At 38.6% G+C, this 19,584-nt stretch overlaps 1 protein-coding gene across 1 annotated transcript in view; it reads left to right on the top strand.

The window, feature by feature from the left end:
• Positions 1-19,584, top strand: part of SPIRE1 (spire-type actin nucleation factor 1) — a gene marked incomplete at its 5' end in the record, with an annotated part of 311,924 nt that overhangs the window by 261,243 nt on the left and 31,097 nt on the right. The window contains one exon of the mRNA XM_006876930.1: positions 4,625-4,794. Coding sequence (XP_006876992.1) covers positions 4,625-4,794 — 170 coding nt within the window. The remainder of the gene's footprint in view (positions 1-4,624; positions 4,795-19,584) is intronic.

Here is a 19,584-nt window from a genome sequence, read left to right as displayed (position 1 = left end):
AAAATAAAAACATTTAATAAAAAAAAAAAGCTTAATATAAAAAAAATGTTTAAGAAAATGTTTCATATTACAAGAAATATTCTTTGATTGTTATCATGGGTTGTTGGGAACAGAGAGTAATTCACTTGTTAGAGGGTAGACACATTACCTCAGGTGACATTGAGGGCAATATAGAAGACAATGGAGGGTGGCAGAAAAATAATAAATATAGGTATAGGCACAGTGATGTGGTAGAGTTAAATAGTGATATATACACAACCTTGAAACAACAATACTCTGATCATAGATATATGCAGTGAGACATATGCTGAATAGGTAAGGGAGGAAGTGTGGATTATATACACATATTTGTATATCCCACAAATACATAGAACTTTGAAAGAGGATATTTGTACATGAGTATTATCCTGCAAACACAACTATTAATGTGGTGGAACGTTGTTGTTAGGTGCCATTGAGTTGGTACTGACTCAAATGCACAACAGAATGAAATACTGCCTCATTCTGCTTGAGCCCGTTGCCACCTGTGCTAATCCATCTCATTGGGGATTTTCCTTTTTTTTTTCTGACCTTCCATTTACCAAGCATGATGTCCTTCTTCAGAGCCTGGTGCCTCCTGATATGTCCAAAGAATGAAAGACTAAGTCTTGCCATCCTGCCTTCTAAGGTGCATTCTGATCGTACTTCCAACACAGATTTATTTGTTCTTTTGTTACTCCATGATAATTTTGAATATTTTTCTCCAGCACTATAACTCAAATGCATCAATTGTTCTAATGTCTTCTTTATTCATTGTCCACTTTCACGTACATATGTGGTTATTAAAAATAACATGGTTTGAGTCAGGTACATGTTAATCCTCAGACTGGCATCTTTGCCCTTGGACACTTGTGTAGAAGATTTGCCTAATGTAATATGCCATTTGATTTCTTGACTGCTGCTACTATGAGTGTTGAAGTCTTTGACAACTTCAGTCTTTTCTCCATTTATCTTGATGTTATTTACTGGTCCAGTTTTGAGGATTTTTATTTTGTTTACATTGAGGTTTAACCCATTCCGAAGGCTGTGATCTTTGATCATCATCAGTAAGTATTTTAAGTCCTCCTCACTTTCAGCAGGCAAGGTTGTATCATCTGCACATTGTAGGTTTTAATGAGTCTTCCTTCAATCCTGATACCAGGTCTTCATATAATCCAGTTTCTCAGATTATTGCTCAGCATACAAATTGAATAAGTATAGTCAAAGAATACAACCCTGGTATACACCTAGTTTTAAACCATTCAGTGTTCCCTTGTTCGGTTTGAACACCTGCTTCTTGGTCTATGTATAAGTGCCTCATGAGCACAGTTAAGTGTTTCAGAATACTCATTCTCCATAATGTTGTCCATAGCTTGTCATGATCCACACAATGGAAAGCATTTGCATAGTAAATAAAACACAGGTCAGCATCTTTCTGGTATTCTCTGCTTTCATTCAAGATTGATCTGATATTAGCAATGATATTTCTCATTCCATGTCCTCATCTGAATCTGGCTTGAACCTCTGAAAGTTCTCTGTCAATGTACTGCTGACAGAGCATACAATGGTCAAAAATGGTGAAAACTTCCTAAATATGTTTGAACATCTTAAGGCAATGAGTTGGTGGGCCTGGAGGCTCAGGACAGTAGTCTCAGGGGAACCATAGTCAGTTGGCTTAAAATAGTCTGCCAAGAAAATGTTGTGCATCCTACTTGGGTGACTAGTGTCTGTGGTCTGTCTTGTAAGCTCATGACTGGTTGTATAAGGTACAGCTATTGGTGTTTCCATGTGCAGAAGAAATAATTGTGATAAGAATTGAAGAGATTTGGAATCAATTAGTTCAATAGACCAATGGAACATGTCAACATTCATCTCCATGACTCTGGAACAGGAAGAACTAGATGGTGTCTGGCTGCCACTAATAACTGCTCTGAAAGGGATCACACCAGGAGCTATAGGGCAGAGTGGGGTTAAATGTGAAACAAAACACAAATGTATTTAATTAAAAACAAAAGCGTTCTAGTTTACTGGTCAGAAAGAGACTGGAGGAACCAAGACTATGGCCTTAACCACCCTTCAGGTTTAGAAAGGAGATCATCTTGTGGCCCAATTTTCAACCAAGCAGTAGCTAATTTTGCAGGGGGAACAACACTAGTAAGATATGATCATCACAAAATGGTCAGTCACTGAAAATCAAAAGGGCAATATTTTCCTAAGGACAAAATTGGGAATGGATGGGAAGTTGGATCGAATAAAAATAGAAACGCATTGACTGTTGTTGCATGGAGGGGAGATTGTAATCACTGAGATGAAACAAAGTGTGTAATTTTCTGATGTAAAGCTGGTTACGTTGTCTATAAACCTTCATTCAATTCATAAAAAAAACTCCCCAAAGGCTGCTAAAACTGCTGTTTTGATAGGGTGTAAATCAGAGTACAGAATTCTTTGGGGGAGGGTTAGAAAAACACTGTTCTCAGAAATACATAGACCCAAATGGAGGATATGCTGAGATACAATACCTTCACATTTTGATATTTTTGTTTAATAAAGATTTCTCTGATTATTTTTGGCAACTTTCATAAATGTCCTTATGAAAAGATTTTAGCATTTATAATTTGTGTAAAAATTTGTTGCTTTGTTCTTTTTCTCCATTCAGTACTTTCCCCCCCATCATTTACTTCCTGTAGCTACTTAATCTCTAAGAATGATTTGTCAACTTCTATCTAAATATCTTACCTAAGATGATAACTCTTTAAGGACACTTCGTCTGTCTTCGTCCTTTTTCTATTTCTTTCCTCTCTCTCTTCTTCTATTTTCCTTTTCATCTTTTCTTTTCTTTCCCCTTTAAAACCTTTTTTTAAGTTTACAGAGGTATAATCTTTGGCCTCATAAATATCTAAAAATAAAGTTTTAGATATTAAATTAGATATAATATTATTTACATGGTTCTTTTGTGGCTCTGTAGGATAAGCACTGGATCACAAATCAGTTTGAAATGCAAAGTCAGTGGTTCAAGTTCACCAGCCACTCCTAGGAAGCCCTATATAAAGTCACTATGGGTCAGAACCGACTCGACGACACTTAACAATTCTGTAGTTAGTTATTATGTCTTGTTGTTGTTAAGTGCCGTCAAGTCGGTTCTGACCTATAGCGACCTTGTACAGGGTTTCCGAGGAGTGACTGGTGAGTTTGAATCTCTGACCTTGCAGTTCAAACAGCTTTGCAGTCTGGTGCATTAACCCACAGCGCCATACCAGGACGATTATGTCTGCTCCCTATTTAATTCTTCATTTGAAGCAATAAAGAAAATTAGTTCTACTTACACTGTACTTTTTTTTTGCAATAGCGATAAAAAAGGACTGGCTTTAGAATCAACACTAAAAAGCTTCACATATCAAACCTGCCACACACTTATTGTATGGCCTTGACTCCAATCCTTCTTAGCTTTAGTTTTCTTTATTGCAAATGACTCTGTACTGCCTCTACAAGGCACAGTATTTAGTAAGCATTTCATATGCTATTATTAATACATGGAATCTTAAGAATAAGTCCCCGTCTATTTTTACAGATGAGAAAACAGAGAGGTTAAGTAACTTACTTGAAGTCGAATAACTAGCAGTAGCACTAGATTTTGACCTTGAACACTCTACATCTTACAATACTATACTACCTTCTTTCCTTTCATTTGATATACTGCTTTCCTATGTAAATTTAGTCCGTAATAATTTAAATCAAAGGGACTGTATCCCAGAATCTGTATGTTCATGTTAAATATGTTTATATGGATATAGGAAATTATTAGATATTTTTATTTTAAATCTAGTCCTTTTTAGGTTTTCTAGCTCTATGCCTAGTATAGTCTTCCATGTGTTTCTCTTCACCCTTTCAAAACAAATGGTTCAGAGGGTATAAAGTAAAATTAGCCTCCTTGGGCTTCAGTTTCTTCATCTGTAAAATGAAGAAGTTGGGGTTTAATTATTTGTAGGATCTCTTCCAGCTTCAAATTTTAATTTATAAATTTCATTTTATAGTTTTTTATTTAAGGTTTATTTTAGCTGAATTTGACAGTTATTATCTAACAAGAAAGAAAAAAGTTCTCTCTAAAAAGAGTTTACAGTATTGTAATTGTTGGGGTTTTGTGTCAATCTGACTAGGCCAGGATTTCCAAAGATTTAGTAGTTGAGATGGGCTTATTCACATGGTGATGAAACCTAATACAGGTATAGTTAACTCTGTGATGAGTGGCTATGAGCAGCTAATCAATTAAAGGGATGCTTCCTTGGGTGTGTGGACTGCTTTCAATATAATGGAAATGCAGGGAAGGCTCTGTCTCTCTTCTGCTGGGGACCTGGGACGTTTCAATTTTAAGCCATTTCCTTCATAATAAACTTTTCTTTGTATATACGCATATATGTGTTGACTAGTTTTGCTTTCTCTAGAAAACCTAGTCTAAGAAAAGTACCAAGCCTCAATTTTATATTTGAGTTATTTGGAAATAACTCATGATGTGTTCTTTCAGATGTATGTACAATGAAAAGTATTTTGGTTTCACTGAATTACTTTTCAGGGTTCTAAGAAAGGTGAGCTTTTGCCTTTGTTTTACCAGATATAACTACCCCTGAACCTCCAAGGAGTGTACTAGAATCATCTGTGGTGAATGGTTTAACATCATCAACAAAAGAATATAATTTAAATACCACACAGCTAGTCCCTGTGCAGCAGAAGAAACTCCTCAAAGCTCCAACTTTGGCTGAGCTTGACAGCTCTGACTCTGAGGTAAGTTACTATTTTATACATCTTGACTCAAATTCAGGATGCTACAGCTCTATTTTTCAATCAGTAATGCTAGGATTTAAAATGTATTTCATTAACAGGGAATGAAACAATGGATATGAATTATTTAATGTTATTTAGCCCATATCAATAGTGACCACATTTTATATAATAAATATTGAAATATTGATATCATCTTAAATTATGTTATTGTTGTTAGGTGCCTTTGAATTTGTTCCCTAGTGCTTCTGTTAGCAACAGAACAAAGCAATGCCCAGTCCTTGCTGTCACTGTGTCAATCTATCTCATTGGGGGTCTCCCTCTTTTCTACTGACCCTCTACTTTACTAAGAATTCAATATTTGAAAACCAAGATTCATAGAATCCTTCAGGCTTGAAGTTTTTCTTCAGTTCTTTCAGCTTGAGAAATGTTGATTGTGTTTTTCCTACTTAATTTTCTAATCTTAGTCTTTGCACATTTCATTATAATACTTTACTTTGTCTCTGCAAACTGACATTTCAAGTTTCTGTTCAGGTTTTTTACTTCATCATTTCTTCCATTAATTTTTCCTTCTTGTAATAGTTAAGGTTTTGTGTCAATTAACTGGGTCAGGATTCTCAGTGGTTTTACAGCTAAGATGTAGTCATCCCCTATGATGAAATTTATGATGCGATCTGCTATGAACAATCAGTCAATTAAGAGGAGGTTTCCTTATGGATGTCGCCTGCTTCCATGTATTTGATATTCTGACATAGCTTGTTTCTTTCTGCTGGATCTGGACTTTGCATCTGGTTCATCATCTGACCTATACATCTTTGGACTTGAGCCAGTTACCTGCTCTATTGCCTGCTGATCCTGGGAGTTTTCAGCTGCCTATCTTGTTACTTGGAGTCTTGGTGTGGCACTATGGGCTAATTTATCAGACTGCCAAGTTGTTTGAACTTCAAGGTCAGTGGTTCAAGCTCACCAGCTGCTCCTTGGAAATCCTATACAGGGTTGTTATGGGTCAGAATTGACTTGATGACACTTAACAACAACAACATCTTGTTACTTGCCCAGCCTGCCTTCCTGCCATCCAACCTGCTGATCTTGGTTCATCAGCCCCGCCACCAACCTGGCATCTGACCCACAGACTTGACACTTGCTCAACTATTTAACTACATGAGCCATTTCCTTGATAATTATTGTTGTTAAGTGTCGTCAAGTTGATTCTGACCCATAGAGACCCTGTATATGGTTTCCGAAGAGCAGCTGGTAAGCTTGAACCACCAACCTTGTGGTTCAAACCAATTTTGCAGTCATGCGTATTAACTGACAGCACCACACCAGGACACCTCCTTGATAATAGACTTCTTTTTATTATGAATATATAAGGTTCACTGGTTTTGTTTCTCCAAGAGAACCTAGCCTAAGACACTTCTTTTCAAGCAGAAGCAAGTTTCTGAGTCTCATTGTAACACCTGTTTTGGTCTTTTTTTTTTTTTTTTTCCCATTAAAGTGCTTTTTTTAAAAGCTTTTATTTTTAAGTAAAGGTTTAAAGGACAGTTTTACATTCAACAAATCATTGTAATTATTACAATCCATGCACCAACTGACAGCATTTACCTCTATCCACACCCCTATTTTTTTTTATGTATACATACCACATTGAAAATATATATTCATTTATATATACAAATGGCACATTTTGCAAGCCAGCCTCTTACCCAAAGGCACACTACCTGTGTAGTCCTCTGCTGCTCTGCCTCTGTATGCCTTTGCCTCTTCCACCACCTTTGTTATCACCACTATTTGGATTAGGATCCCTCACTCATGCTCTTTCTTTTGATGGTTCTAGGATCTTCTGTTCCTGAAATGCAGATTAACTGCCCCCCTTTTAAGTTATACCTCTTTGACATTTACATTGACAATCATCATTAGTCCTGATAACAGTTACTCATAAATTAATCATAAAATCCTGTCCCCATCATCACCAGAGTCATCTGGACAAGAAGAAAACTATTCAGTGGGGATTCTATCTTACCCTCTCATTCTGACACTAGGCACTCTCATGAAAGCTTGTCTTTATAAACCCCCAATTTTGATAGCTGAAGTGTAAGTTGCCCGTCCCTATCAACTTAATGTACTGAGGAGGCAAGCTTGATCCTTGATATGAAGAAACCTTCCCTTTCAGTTGGAATTTTGGGTAAGTAAAGGTCCAGTTCATCAAGTTATAGCAGTTTACGCTTGCTCCCTGTATGAAACTTCTTATCATTATCTGATTGAGTTCTCATCAGCAAACCATCCAAGCTAGGTCACATGTTCATAGCAGCACTATTTATAATAGCAAAAAGATGGAGACAGCCTAAGTGCCTGTCAATTGAAGAATAGAAAACAAACTGTGGTACATACACACAATGGAATACTGTGCTACCTTGAAGAACAACAAGGAAGCTGCAAGCCACCGCATAACATGGATGGACCTTGAGGACATTATGCTGAGTGAAATTAGTCAGTCACAAAAGGAGAAATACTGCACAGGACCACTATTGTAAAAGACTAAGAAAAAGAACCAACACTAAAAGAGGAAAAAAATTATATATATATATACTGATCACCAGGATGTATGGGATGAGAGGAGGGGAGGGAGGGAAAGATAGAGCACAGGGTAAAGAATAGACACAGGATAGCTTGGGTGCGGGAGGGGAAGTGCTAAGGGGGTGGGCAATACACAAGAAGGTCAGAAGGTCGAAGGAAATGGAAGAACAATGCTGATGGGAGAACAGTTAGGCAGGTTCACATAGGCTAAGTGGGACAGAGGTAAATGATGATGTATGCACAACTTTGGAACAGCAGGGCTCCAGGATACAGGGATTGAGGCATGGTTTGAAGGGGTAAAAGAGGGGAATAGTGGCAAGATGCTTGTCTGTCTTTTGAATCTTGGTTTCCCTTGTATACCACTGTAAAATAGACACTTGAGGGGGGAAGAAAGGAATAGCCAGAATTATCACTACAGAAAGATTGTAAGTCTGTCTTCATTTAGCCTTTAACTGATTGGAATACCTTAAAGGGGGCTAGAAGTTGCCCAGTAAAAGAGACTTCCTGTGGAGCCTTTATATTGCACAAGACCATAGGTAGAATCCAGAACCCCATCCAGAACTGACTGAGGTAAGAAATTTCCACTGGAAAGGACAAGTAGACCAGCCTGGAACAGCTAGAAAAAACAGAAGATGCTTTGTGAAAGAAAGACCAGAAGGAAAAATCCAAAACAATAACAGTAGTCTGATTGATTACTACAAGAACAAGTAAGCTATTTGCCTGGGAGCCATCGAGGCAAGTGATCGGGACCCCCCCAGGGCAAACCCACTTCCAAGAATGAGACTCAAGGGGAATACATGAGCAGGTATGTGGTCTGGCTGGTGACCACGTTGGTCAGTGATAAGGGAAGAGGGGGAAAAAACAGCAATGAAGTTATGAGCTAAGCTCAACCACATTCAATAGACCCCGTGAACCTGGGTGGAGACCTGGATGACCAGCAGTACAGCATTGAAGTTGTGAGCTAAGCCCGACCACATTCAATAGACCCCTGTCAACCTGGGTGGAGACCTGGATGGCCAGCAGTGTGGCAAGACCTGGGAACTCTTGGGCCCAGAGTCACTGACATGGCCACAGAGGACTTGAGAGTGAAACGTCCAGATAATATGAAGTGAGGGGAGATTCACAAGAACACCCATACTTGCAGATAGCACCCACTTGACCTGGCTTCAATGGCTGAATGATCAGAACTCGACTAGAAGAAGAAAGAAGAAGGAAAAAAAAAAAAAAAGAGTAACCTACAATGTGATGAACTTTACCTGTATGGATGTAGTAGCTCAAAAAGGGGAACAAATCTTTACAGCAAGGATCACTCCCACCCCCTCGGTACACAGGTTTGACAGGGATGGGCAACATAGACATTGGCTACCCAAAATGGGGGGGCCTATAAAGGCAAGATTGAAGTTGTCAAGGGCTTCATTGTTCTTGTTGGATCAACTATCAACATTTGTGGAAGCAGCAGTCAAGAGATCAGAGGATGTATTGCATAGGGCAAATCTGCTGCACAGGAACTTTTTTTTTAAAGTGTTGAGGAGCAGAGACATCAGCTTGAGGACTAAGGTGCGCCTGACCCAAGCCATGGTATTTTCAATAACATCATATGGATGCGAAAGCTGGACAGTGAATAAGGAAGATCATAGAATAATTGATACCTTTGAGTTGTGGTGTTGGAGAATACTAAAAGTGCCATGGACTGCCAAAAGAACCAATAGATCTGTTTTGGAAGAAGTGCAGCCAGAGTGCTCCTTGGAGGCCAGGATGGCTAAGCTTCGTCTCTCATACTTTGGACATATTGTCAGGAGGGAACAGTCGCTGGAGAAGGATGTCATGCTGGGTAAGGTGGAGGGTCAGAGAAAAAGAGGAAGACCCCCAACGAGATGGATCAGCCAGGTGGCATCATTGATGGTGTCAAGTGTGGCAACGGTAGTGAGGTTGGCCCAGGATCAGACATTGTTTCGTTCTGCTGTGCATGGGGTCGCTATGAGTCGGTTCTGACTCGATGGCACCTGACAACAACAACAACAACTGTTATCTAGTAATAATAAGCTCTAGCTTTGTTTGGTGCCTGGATGTGCCTCCTGCCTAAGATTATACTTAAAGTTGTATTGTAGGTAATATATTTTTTTTTGTTTTTATCATGAGGTTTACATGGGAGAACATCAGCTTTACACTCATCTTATCGTATTTCATTTCATTGCAATGATTACAGTTAGGCACACATATTTTCTCCTCATTTTAGATTACTTCCCCCAACCATCTGGTCAGTGTGTTTTGCTCCCATAATCTTTGGCATGCAAGGCATTCCTTGGTTTGAGAACTGCCTCAGAGTGGGTTTCACACACGTCCTGTTCTTCCTACCTTGGACTGCCAAAAGAACAGTTAATCTATGTTGGAAGACATACAGCCACAATGCTCCTTAGAAGCCAGGATGACGAGACGTCTTATTTCATACTTCAAATGTTTTATCAGGAGGGATCAGTCCCTGGATTATATATGCTTGGTAAGGTGGAATGTCAGCAGAAAGGAAGAAGACCCCCAACAAGATGGATTGACAGCAGCAGCAGTGGGTGCAAGTATAGCAACAATTGTGAGGTTGGCACTGCAGTTGTGAGGTTGGCACTGTATGGGACAGTTTCATTCTGTTGTGCATAAGGTCACTACAAGGTGTTATCAACTTGATGGCACCTAACAACATCAACAATAGTACTCCATTGTGTTTGGCTCTCCATATTTTTGTTGATAGGCATTTAGGTAGTTTCCATCTTTTTACTATAGAAAATAATGCTGCTTTGAACATGGATCTACATTTATTGATTTAGTGTTCTGACTGGACATCTTTTTTTTTTTGTAACTTTTTATTGTGAATTGGATGAAGGTTTCTAAACAAGGTAATCACTTTTACTTTTAACAAATGATATACATTGTTTTATCTCAATGATTACAATCTACTCTATGCTATAACAATATTATCCCACTTCCTCAATGGGTTCCTATTTCATACCACCCAACTTTGTCCTTAGATAAATGTTGCCATTTTGATTTTGAAAGACTGTTCCATCATTCATAGTGAGTATACCTTACTAGTATTGTGGTTACCCCTATATAACTGTCTACTGCTTAGGTGAAAGTTGAGTCACGAGTGTGAGTTCCTTTCAAGACCTGTAGAGTGGTCAAGGGACATAGCCTCAGTTTCCTACCATTTTTATCTAACCAGTAAACCTGGTCTTTTTTTATTTTTATTTTTTTAAATAATTTTGAGTTTTGTTCCACATATTCTACCATTCTATGTGAGACCTTCATGTGATCCCTTTCAGAGCTGTTTGTTGGTAGTGGTATCTGGGCACATCTAGTTCTTGTGATCTCGGAGTCTTGAAGACTGATATTCACATGCTCCATTAGTCCATTAGATTAATTGGTGCAAGGCATATTCAACTTTAATCATTCTTCCTTCTTCTGCACATGGAGAGACCAATAGGTGCACCTTAGACAGCTGCTAATTAGTTTTTGAGATTTCAGACAGTACTCACCAAAGGAGAATGTAGAACATTGTCTCTGTGGACTATGTTATGCCAGTTGACCCATAGTATCCCCTGAGACTATGGTCCTGAGCATCTAGGTCCAGCAAGTCATTGCCTTAAGATGTTTGGCAATATGTAAAAAGTTTTCATAATTTTTCCTATTGTGTATTGGCACTGTGGGTCAACACACTGGACTGAAATGTCAGTCTGAACCATAAGGTCGGCAGTTCAAGCTCATCAGCCTTTCCTTGGAAACCCTATACAGGGTCGCTATGGGTCGGAAATGACTCGAAAGCACTTAACAACAACATGCTCTACCACATTCATATTTGTGTTTGCAGGAAAGGTAAATACTCATGTACAAAATACTTTTTCAAGCTCTTTTATATATTATATATATCAAGTGGGGAAATAAATATATATATTTCCCCACTTGATATATATATCCCACTCTTCCTCCCATATCCATTATTCAACATGTATCTCTGTCCATGTATCTACCCACAGGGCATTGTTATTATAAAGTTGTGTCTATATCTCTATGTCTATCCTCTTTAGCCTTTGCATACCTCCCTGTGTCTTCACCTGGCTTTATCATTCTTCTGCCAGCCTCCCTGTTCTTGTATATTTCCTTCCCTGTCATTCGAGTCACACATGTATCTGTGTAGCCTCTAGCTAATTAATTATTTTCCATTCCCTCCCATCCCTCGTAACCATCAAATAATGAAAATCTTGAGTTTTCACTGTGGTGGTCTCATACAGTATTTGTCCTTTTGTGATTGACTAATTTCACCATAATACCCTCCATGTTTTATGAGGTGTTTCACAGATTCAGTGTTATTCTTCAACATTGCATAGCATTCCATCGTGTGTGTAAGTATCAAAGATTGTTTATGTATTCTTCCACTGGTGGGCGTTTAGACTGTCTCCATTTTTTTGCAATTGTTAATAGTGCAGTCCCCAGGTATACGTATATATGTGTGCATATATATACATATACTGAATATATATATCATATGTATACATATATATGTATGTATCATATATATACATATATATATGTATATATATATATATATATATATATGTATGTATCTTATTTTTTTCTTTGGATTCTAACACTATTGATTGTGAACATTTTGTCATATGTTTATTGGCTGCCTGAATGTCTTCCCTGGTGAAGTGTCTGTTATGACCTATATCCAATTTTAAAATTGGGTTGTGTGTCTTTTTCTAGCAAAGATCTTGTTGTTAGGTGCCATCGAGTCTGTACCAACTCATAGCAACCTTATGTACAAAAGAACGAAATGCTGCCCGATCCTGGGCCAACCTATTGTTGCCACGCTTGAACTCATTGACGCTGCCACTTTGCCAATCCATCTCACTGGGGGTCTTCCTCTTTTTCTCTGACCCTCCACTGTATGAAACATGATATCCCTCTCCAGAGACTGGTCCATCCTGACAATATGTCCGAAGTATGAGAGATGAAGTTTGGCCATCTTGGCCTCCAAGGGGCACTCTGGCTGCACTTCTTCCAACACTGATCTGTTGGTTCTTTTGGCAGCCCATGCACTTTCAATATTCTCCTCCCACACCACAACTCAAAGGCATCAGTTCTTCTACTGTCTTCCTTGTTCACTGTCCAGCTTTCACATGCTTTTCACATGGCTTGGGGCAGGTGCACCTTAGTCTTTAAGCTGACATCTTTGCTCTTCAATACTTTCAAAAGGTCTAGTGCAGCAGATTAGCCTAATGCAATGCATCCTTTGATTTCTTGACTGCTGCTTCCATGAGTGTTGATAGTTGATCTTAGAAGAATGAAGTCCTTGACAACTTTAATCTTTTCTCCATTGATAAGAATGTTGTTTATTGGTCCAGTGGAGAGGATTTTTGTTTTCTTTACATTGAGATGCAATCCATACCGAAGGCTGTGCTTTGATACTCATCAGTAAATATTTTAAGTCTTTCCACTTTCAGCAAGGAAGGTTGTATCATATGCATATCGCAGGTTGTTAACAAGTCTTCCTCCCATTCTGATGCCACATTTTTCTTCATACAACCCAGCTTCTCGAATTATTTGCTCAGCGTACAGATTGAATAAGTATGGTGAAAGAATACAACCCTGTCATACACCTTTCTTAATTTTAAAACATTCAGTGTTCCCATGTTCTGTTTGAACAACTGTATTGTGGTCCATGTACAGATTCCTCATGAGCACAATTAAGTGTTCTGGAATACTCATATTTCACAATGTTGTCTATAGCTTGTCATGATCCACACAATCGAAAGCCTTTGCATAGTCAATAAAATACAGGTAAACATCTTTGATATTCTCTACTTTCAGACAAGATCCATCAGATAGTCCTTGCTCCACAGCCTCTTCTGAATCTGGCTTGAACCTCTGGAAGTTCTCTGTCAATGTATGCTTGTAGTCATTTCTGTATTACCTTTAGCAAAACTTCACTCGCATAGGATATCAAAGAGATTGTCCAATTATTTCCGCATTCTGCTGGGTCACTTCTCTTTGGAATGGGCACAAATATGGATCTCTTCCAATCAGTCGGCCAGATAGTTGTCTTCCAAATTTCTTGGCAGAGATGAGTGAGTGCCTCCTGTGCCACCTCACTTTCTTGAAAGATTTCAATTTTTATTCCATCAATTCCTGGTGCCTTGTTCTTTGCCAGTTCCTTCAATGTACCTTGGACTTCCTCCTTCAGTATCATTGGCTCTTGATCATATGCTACCTCTTGAAATGCTTGAACATGAACCGTTTCCTTTTGGTACAGTGATGCTGTGTATTCCTTCCATCTTCTCTTGATGCTTTCTGCATCATTCAATAATTTTCCCACTGAATCTTTCAATAATGAAAGTCAAGGCTTGAATTTTTTCTTCAGTTCCCACAGCTTGAGAAATGCTAAGCATGTTTTACCTTTTTGGTTTCCTGATTCCAGATCTTTTCACATTTTGTTGTAATATTTGGCTTTATCTTCTTGAGCTGATCTTTGAAATTTTCTGTTCATCTCTTGTACCTCCTCATTGCTTTAGCATCTCTACACTGGAGAGCAAGTTTCAGTGTCTCTTCTGACATCCATTTTGACCTATTCCTTCTTTCTTGTCTTCTTAATGACTTTTTGCTTTCTTCCTGTATGATGTTCTTGATATCATCCCATAACTCTTCTGGTCTTCACTGTTTAATATATCAAATCTGTTCTTGAGATGATCACTAAATTCAAGTGGGATATATTCATGGTCATATTTTGGCTCTTGTGTACTTGTTTTCATTTTCTTCAGCTTCAGTTTGCATTTGCTTATGAGCAGTTGATGGTCTGTCTGTTCCACAGACTGCTCCTAGCCTTGTTTTAACTGATGATATGGAGCTTTTCCATCATCTCTTTCCACAGATGTAGTCAATTAGATTTCTGTGTATTCCAACTGGTGAGATCCATGTGTATAGTCTTCTCTTATGCTGTCTAAAGAAGGCATTTGAAATGAACAAATCATTGATTTTACAGTATTCTATCATACGCTTTCCAGTATCATTTCTGTCACAAGGCCATATTTTCCCACTACTGATTCTTCCTCTTTGCTCCCAACTTTTGCATTCCAATCACCAAAAATGATCAATACATCTTGATTGCATGTTTGATCAATTTCAGGTTGAATGAGTTGGTAAAATTCTTCTATTTCATCCTCACTGACTTTAGTGGTTGGTGTGTAAATTTGAATAATAGTGATATTAACTGGTCTTCCTTGTTGTTGTTATGTGCCTGGAGTCAGTTCCAACTCATAGCGACTCTGTACGGGGTTTCCGAGGCTGTAAATCTTTACGGGAGCAGAACACCTCATCTTTCTCCTGTGAAACAACTGGTAATTTTGAACTGCTGACCATGAGATTAGCAGTCTGATTCGTAACCACTACGCTACCAGAGCTCCTTGGTCTTCCCTGTTAGGCACATGGATATTATCCTATCACAGACGGCATTGTACCTCATGACTGATCTGGATATGTTCTTTTTGACAATGACTGCAATACCATTTCTCTTCAATTTGTCATTCCCGACATAGTAAATCATGTCGTTGTCAGATTCAAAATGGCCAATACCAATCCATTTCAGCTTACTAATGCCTAAGATATTGATGTTTATGCATGCAATTTCATTTTTGACAATTTTTAATATTCCTAGATTCATACTTTGTACATTCCATGTTCTGATTATTAATGGATGTTTACAATTGTTTCTCTTCATTTTGAGTTGTGCCCCATCAGCAAATGAAGGTCCCGCGGGCTTTTCTCCCACAGGCTTTACTCCATTCGTATCATCACAGTCAACTCTTCTTTGAGGAGGCAGCTCTTCCCCAGTCGCATTTTGAGTGTCTTCCATCCTGAGGGGCTCATTTTCAGGCACTATGTCTGACAGTGTTTCTCTGCTATTCATAAGGTTTTCCTTGACTAAATATTCAGAAGTAGTTCGTCACTCCTTCCTAGTCTTTCTTTGTCTGAAAGCTCATCTGAAACCTATCCACCATAGGTGACCCTGCTGGCATTTTAAATATCAGTGGCATAGCTTCCCGAATCACAGCAACTCACAAGCCACCACAGTACGACAAACTGACAGATGAGTGGTGGAAAGGTCTTGTTGTTTGCTATAAATTTTAGAAATTAGTTCATTGCAAAAAATATTTTCCCTCTCTGTGAACTTAATTTTTACTGTTTTGGTGATATCATTTGATACACATAAGCATCTAATTATTAGGAGGTTCCAGTCATCTATTTGTCTCATACTGTTTGTGTGCTTTTAGTAATGTTTGAAAATATATTTATATCATTTATTAGAGCCCTTAAGTTTATCCCTATTTTTCATCAATGATCTTTATAGACATAGGTTTTACATTTAGACCTTTAATCCACACTGAGTTTGTGTTTGTGTATGGTGTGAGACATGGATCTTATTTCATTCAGCTATAAATGAATTTCCAGTTTTCCAACACCATTTGGTGAAGAGCCTATTTCTTCCCCATTAAATGTGTTTTGGCCCTTTGTCAAAGATCAGCTAACTGTATGTGGATGGATTTCCTTCTGGGATCTCAATTCTGTCCCATCAATTTTATTGCACCAGAACAAGGCTGTTTGACTACTGTGGTTGTATAGTAAATTTTGAAATTAAGATGTAAAACGTCCCCAGCTTTTTTGTTCTTAAGCAATGCTTTGTTTATCTGAGGTCTCTTTCATTTTCATATAAAGTTAGTGATCAGTTTTCCCATGTCTTTAAAGAATGATGTTGGAATATGAATTGGAGCTGTGTTGTATCTACAGATTGCTTTGGGTAGTGTTAACATTTTCATAATGTTGAGTCTTCTTCTCCATTGATATATTTTTCCATTTTTGTAAGTCTCTTTGGGGTTTTTTGTGTGTTTTATTTATATGCTAGAATATGTTGATTGTTGTATCTAATATTGAACTATCCTTGTATCCTTGGTATGAGTGCCACTTGTTCAGGATGTATTATTGTTTTGATGTGTTATTGAATTCTATTGGCTAAGATTTTGTTGAGCATTTTTACATCTATTTTTGAGGAGTGTTTGGAATAGTTTATGTAAAGTTAGTGTCAGGTCTTCTCTGAATGTTTTGTAGAATTTACCAGTAAAGCCATCTGGTCCTGGACTGTTTTTGTTGGGATTTTTTCACTTACCTGGTCAATTTCTTCTTCTGTTATAGGTCTATTCAAACTTTCTACTTCACTATGTGTTAATTTAGATAGATTGTGTTTTTCTTAAAAATTTTCCATTTCTTCTAGATTTTCAGATTTGTTGGAGTATGTTGTTGTTGTTAAGTGCCGTCGAGTCGGTTCTGACCCATAGCGACCCTGTACAGGGTTTCTGAGGGTGTAAATCTTTACGGGAGTAGAAAGCCTCATCTTTCTCCCGCGGAGCGGCTGGTAGTTTCGAACTGCTTGCCTTAAGGTTCGCAGCCCAATTCGTAACCACTACGCTACCAGAGCTCCTTAACTCTGTATAGGGTTTCTGAGGAATGACTAGTGAGTTTGAACTGCCAACTTTGCAGTTCAAACCAACTTTGTAGTCCAGCACATTAGCCACACTAGTACTCCAATTCTTCATAGTATTCTGTTCTTACGCTTTTTATTTCCATTGGTTTCATAGTGGTTTCATCCATATCATTTCTTAAGTCTGTTATTTTAATCTTCTTTTATTATCTGGTTAGATTTGCCAGTGGTTTGTTAATTTTATGAACCCTTTTGAAGAACCAGCTTCTTTTCTTGTTGATTCTTTGTGTTATTTTTGTATTTTATAATTCATTTATTTCTACTCTAATCTTTATTATTTATTTTTCTCTTGTGGCAATAAAAATAGTTTGCTGCTCTTTTTCTTATTTTTGGAGACTGGATTAAGGTGTTATTTTTAGTTCTTTCTTCTTTTTTTAAGTGCTCATCTTTCTATTGGAGATTTGCCTTCCCTGGTACAAATTGAATGCAAGCCCAAGGTGGGGTAGGGTGTGTTCTGGTGGCTGGGCTCCTGGGTGAGTCTCTTATTTGTTTGTGGCAGAGGCTGGAAAATGGCTTTCAAGCTCTGTGTGGGGACATATATGAGGAGGTGTCAGATGCCTGGACACAGGACTCCTTCCTCCTAGGCTACAGCCCAAAGCTGGGCAAGCTATAGCTGAAGCCTGGGCTCCCTTGAGTTTTCCCTTGATGTCCACAGGTCTTGCCCTTCAGGAGCATCCCAGGAAGATAGTCCTTTGTGGGATGGATCAATGACTCTCTCCCAGATATCTGGGGTCATGGTGGAACATGTTCAGAGTCTGCACCATTCCCGACACTGTCCGTCTATTGGCCTGTTTCCTCTAGTGTGAGCTAGGGCTCTACCTCTCAAAGGAAGGATTTTCTGAGAGAGTAATGTGGGGCCATGGGCAGGGAGATAGTACAGGTGAGTGAGTGTGAGAGATAAGTGACTGGGACAGGGGCCTGGGCATAGGGAATGGGAAGGGTGGTCTAGTTTCTTTGTCCTTGGCACTATGTTTGAGGATGCAGGTGAATACCACATAGTTGGAGTTGCCTTTTTTTTTTTTTTAATCAATGGGTACCTTGTGGTACATCTCATCTACTTCTTCATCCATGAACCTGAGGCCCCCTCATTGAAGCAAGCAAAGGTGTTGCAGATCATGTCCTCTGGGTCAGTGACATTCAGCTTCTCCCCAAACATTGTGAGGAATGTCGTGAAATTGATGGGTCTTGGAGCCTCACTTGTCATGCCCTCCAGGTACTTGTCTGTGGATTCTTTCCCAGGAAGGCCAGCATGTCCTGCAGGTCCTCCTTGTTAATGAAACCAACATGGTTCTGGTAGATCATGTTGAAAGCCTCCTTAAACTCCTAAATCTGGGACTGGACAAACATGGCAAAAACATTGGAAGTGGCCTTCTGCTTCTGCTTCTTGGTGGTCTTGGTTTGGTCCACTAGCTGGACATCTTGGCTTTGGGCAGGTGGGGCTTTCCTGCAAGAAGAGCTAATATGGACAAGGCAGATGCTCTGTGTGTGGTGCAGCCAGCAGGCTATCGGGTCTGGGCACAAGGGTGGGGGTTTACTTTTTTGATGTGTACATTTATTGCTATAAATTGTCCTCTAAGCATTGCTTTTGCAACCCAGATGTTTTGGATTGTGTTTCCATTCTCATTTCATTCAAAAAAATTTTTTGTTTTTAAATTTATTCTGTTAAGCAGGTTGTTGTTCAATTTCCATGTATTTGGTTTTGCTTCCTTTATCTTATAATTGTTGATGTCTGATTTTATAGCATTGTGACCTGACAAGATGCTTTGTAATATTTTGATATTTTTAAAATTTTTTGAGGCTTTCTTTCTTCTTCTTTTTATTTAAAGAATCTTACAGAGTTTATTTTAATGTGTAAGTTTGTTATTAGTTGTTGATTGGGATGGGGTTTGTTTTTTTTAATTTTTTTTTGTTGTTGTTTTAAGGTTTTTATTGTGGATTGAGTGAAAGTTTATAGGACAGATCATCAGTTTTACATTCAACAAATCATGCATCTTGTTTCATTACAATGATTATAAGCCCCTCCATGTACCATCAGTTAACAGTATTTCTCTATATTCACTTTAGCTTTAAAAAAACAAAAACAAAAACAACCACTCAGGCATATATAATAATTTTTACCCCCAAAGGACACATTCTGCAAGTGTGCCTCCTGGCTACCAGCTCTTAGTCCCTCTCTTCCCATAAATCTAGAGTCCTCAGCTGTTCCCCCTCTCCATGACCCCATCTCTGCCTCTGTCTCTGGCATCTCTGCTTCTCTGGATAAGGTCCCACATTCTTCTTGTGCTCTTGTCCTAGAGTCCTCTGTTTCTGGACTGTAAGATTAACCACTACCCTGTTTTTGTTACAAAACTTCTACCTTTACAATTGTGACAGTCACAATTTGTCATGATAACAATTATTCACTATTGAACTATATGAATCTTATCCCCATCTCTTTTCACCAGACCCATCTGGACAAGATGAAAACAATTCAGTGGGGACTCTTTCTCCCTCCCACCCCGTACTCTAAAAATAAACTCCCTCTTGAAACCTTGTAAGCCAGTCACTTCGTGCCTTTATTGGCCTCTCATTTTAGGTAGCCAATGTCTAAGTTGACTGTCCCTGTCTACCCTGTCCATCACTTGTCATCAGTTTGTTGT

This window comes from Chrysochloris asiatica, unplaced genomic scaffold, assembly GCF_000296735.1.
Source record: "Chrysochloris asiatica unplaced genomic scaffold, ChrAsi1.0 scaffold00429, whole genome shotgun sequence".
In the NCBI taxonomy this organism is placed as follows: Eukaryota; Metazoa; Chordata; class Mammalia; order Afrosoricida; family Chrysochloridae; genus Chrysochloris; species Chrysochloris asiatica.
The sequence above is the reverse complement of the archived record's forward strand: the minus strand, read 5'-3'. Positions and strand labels throughout refer to the sequence as shown.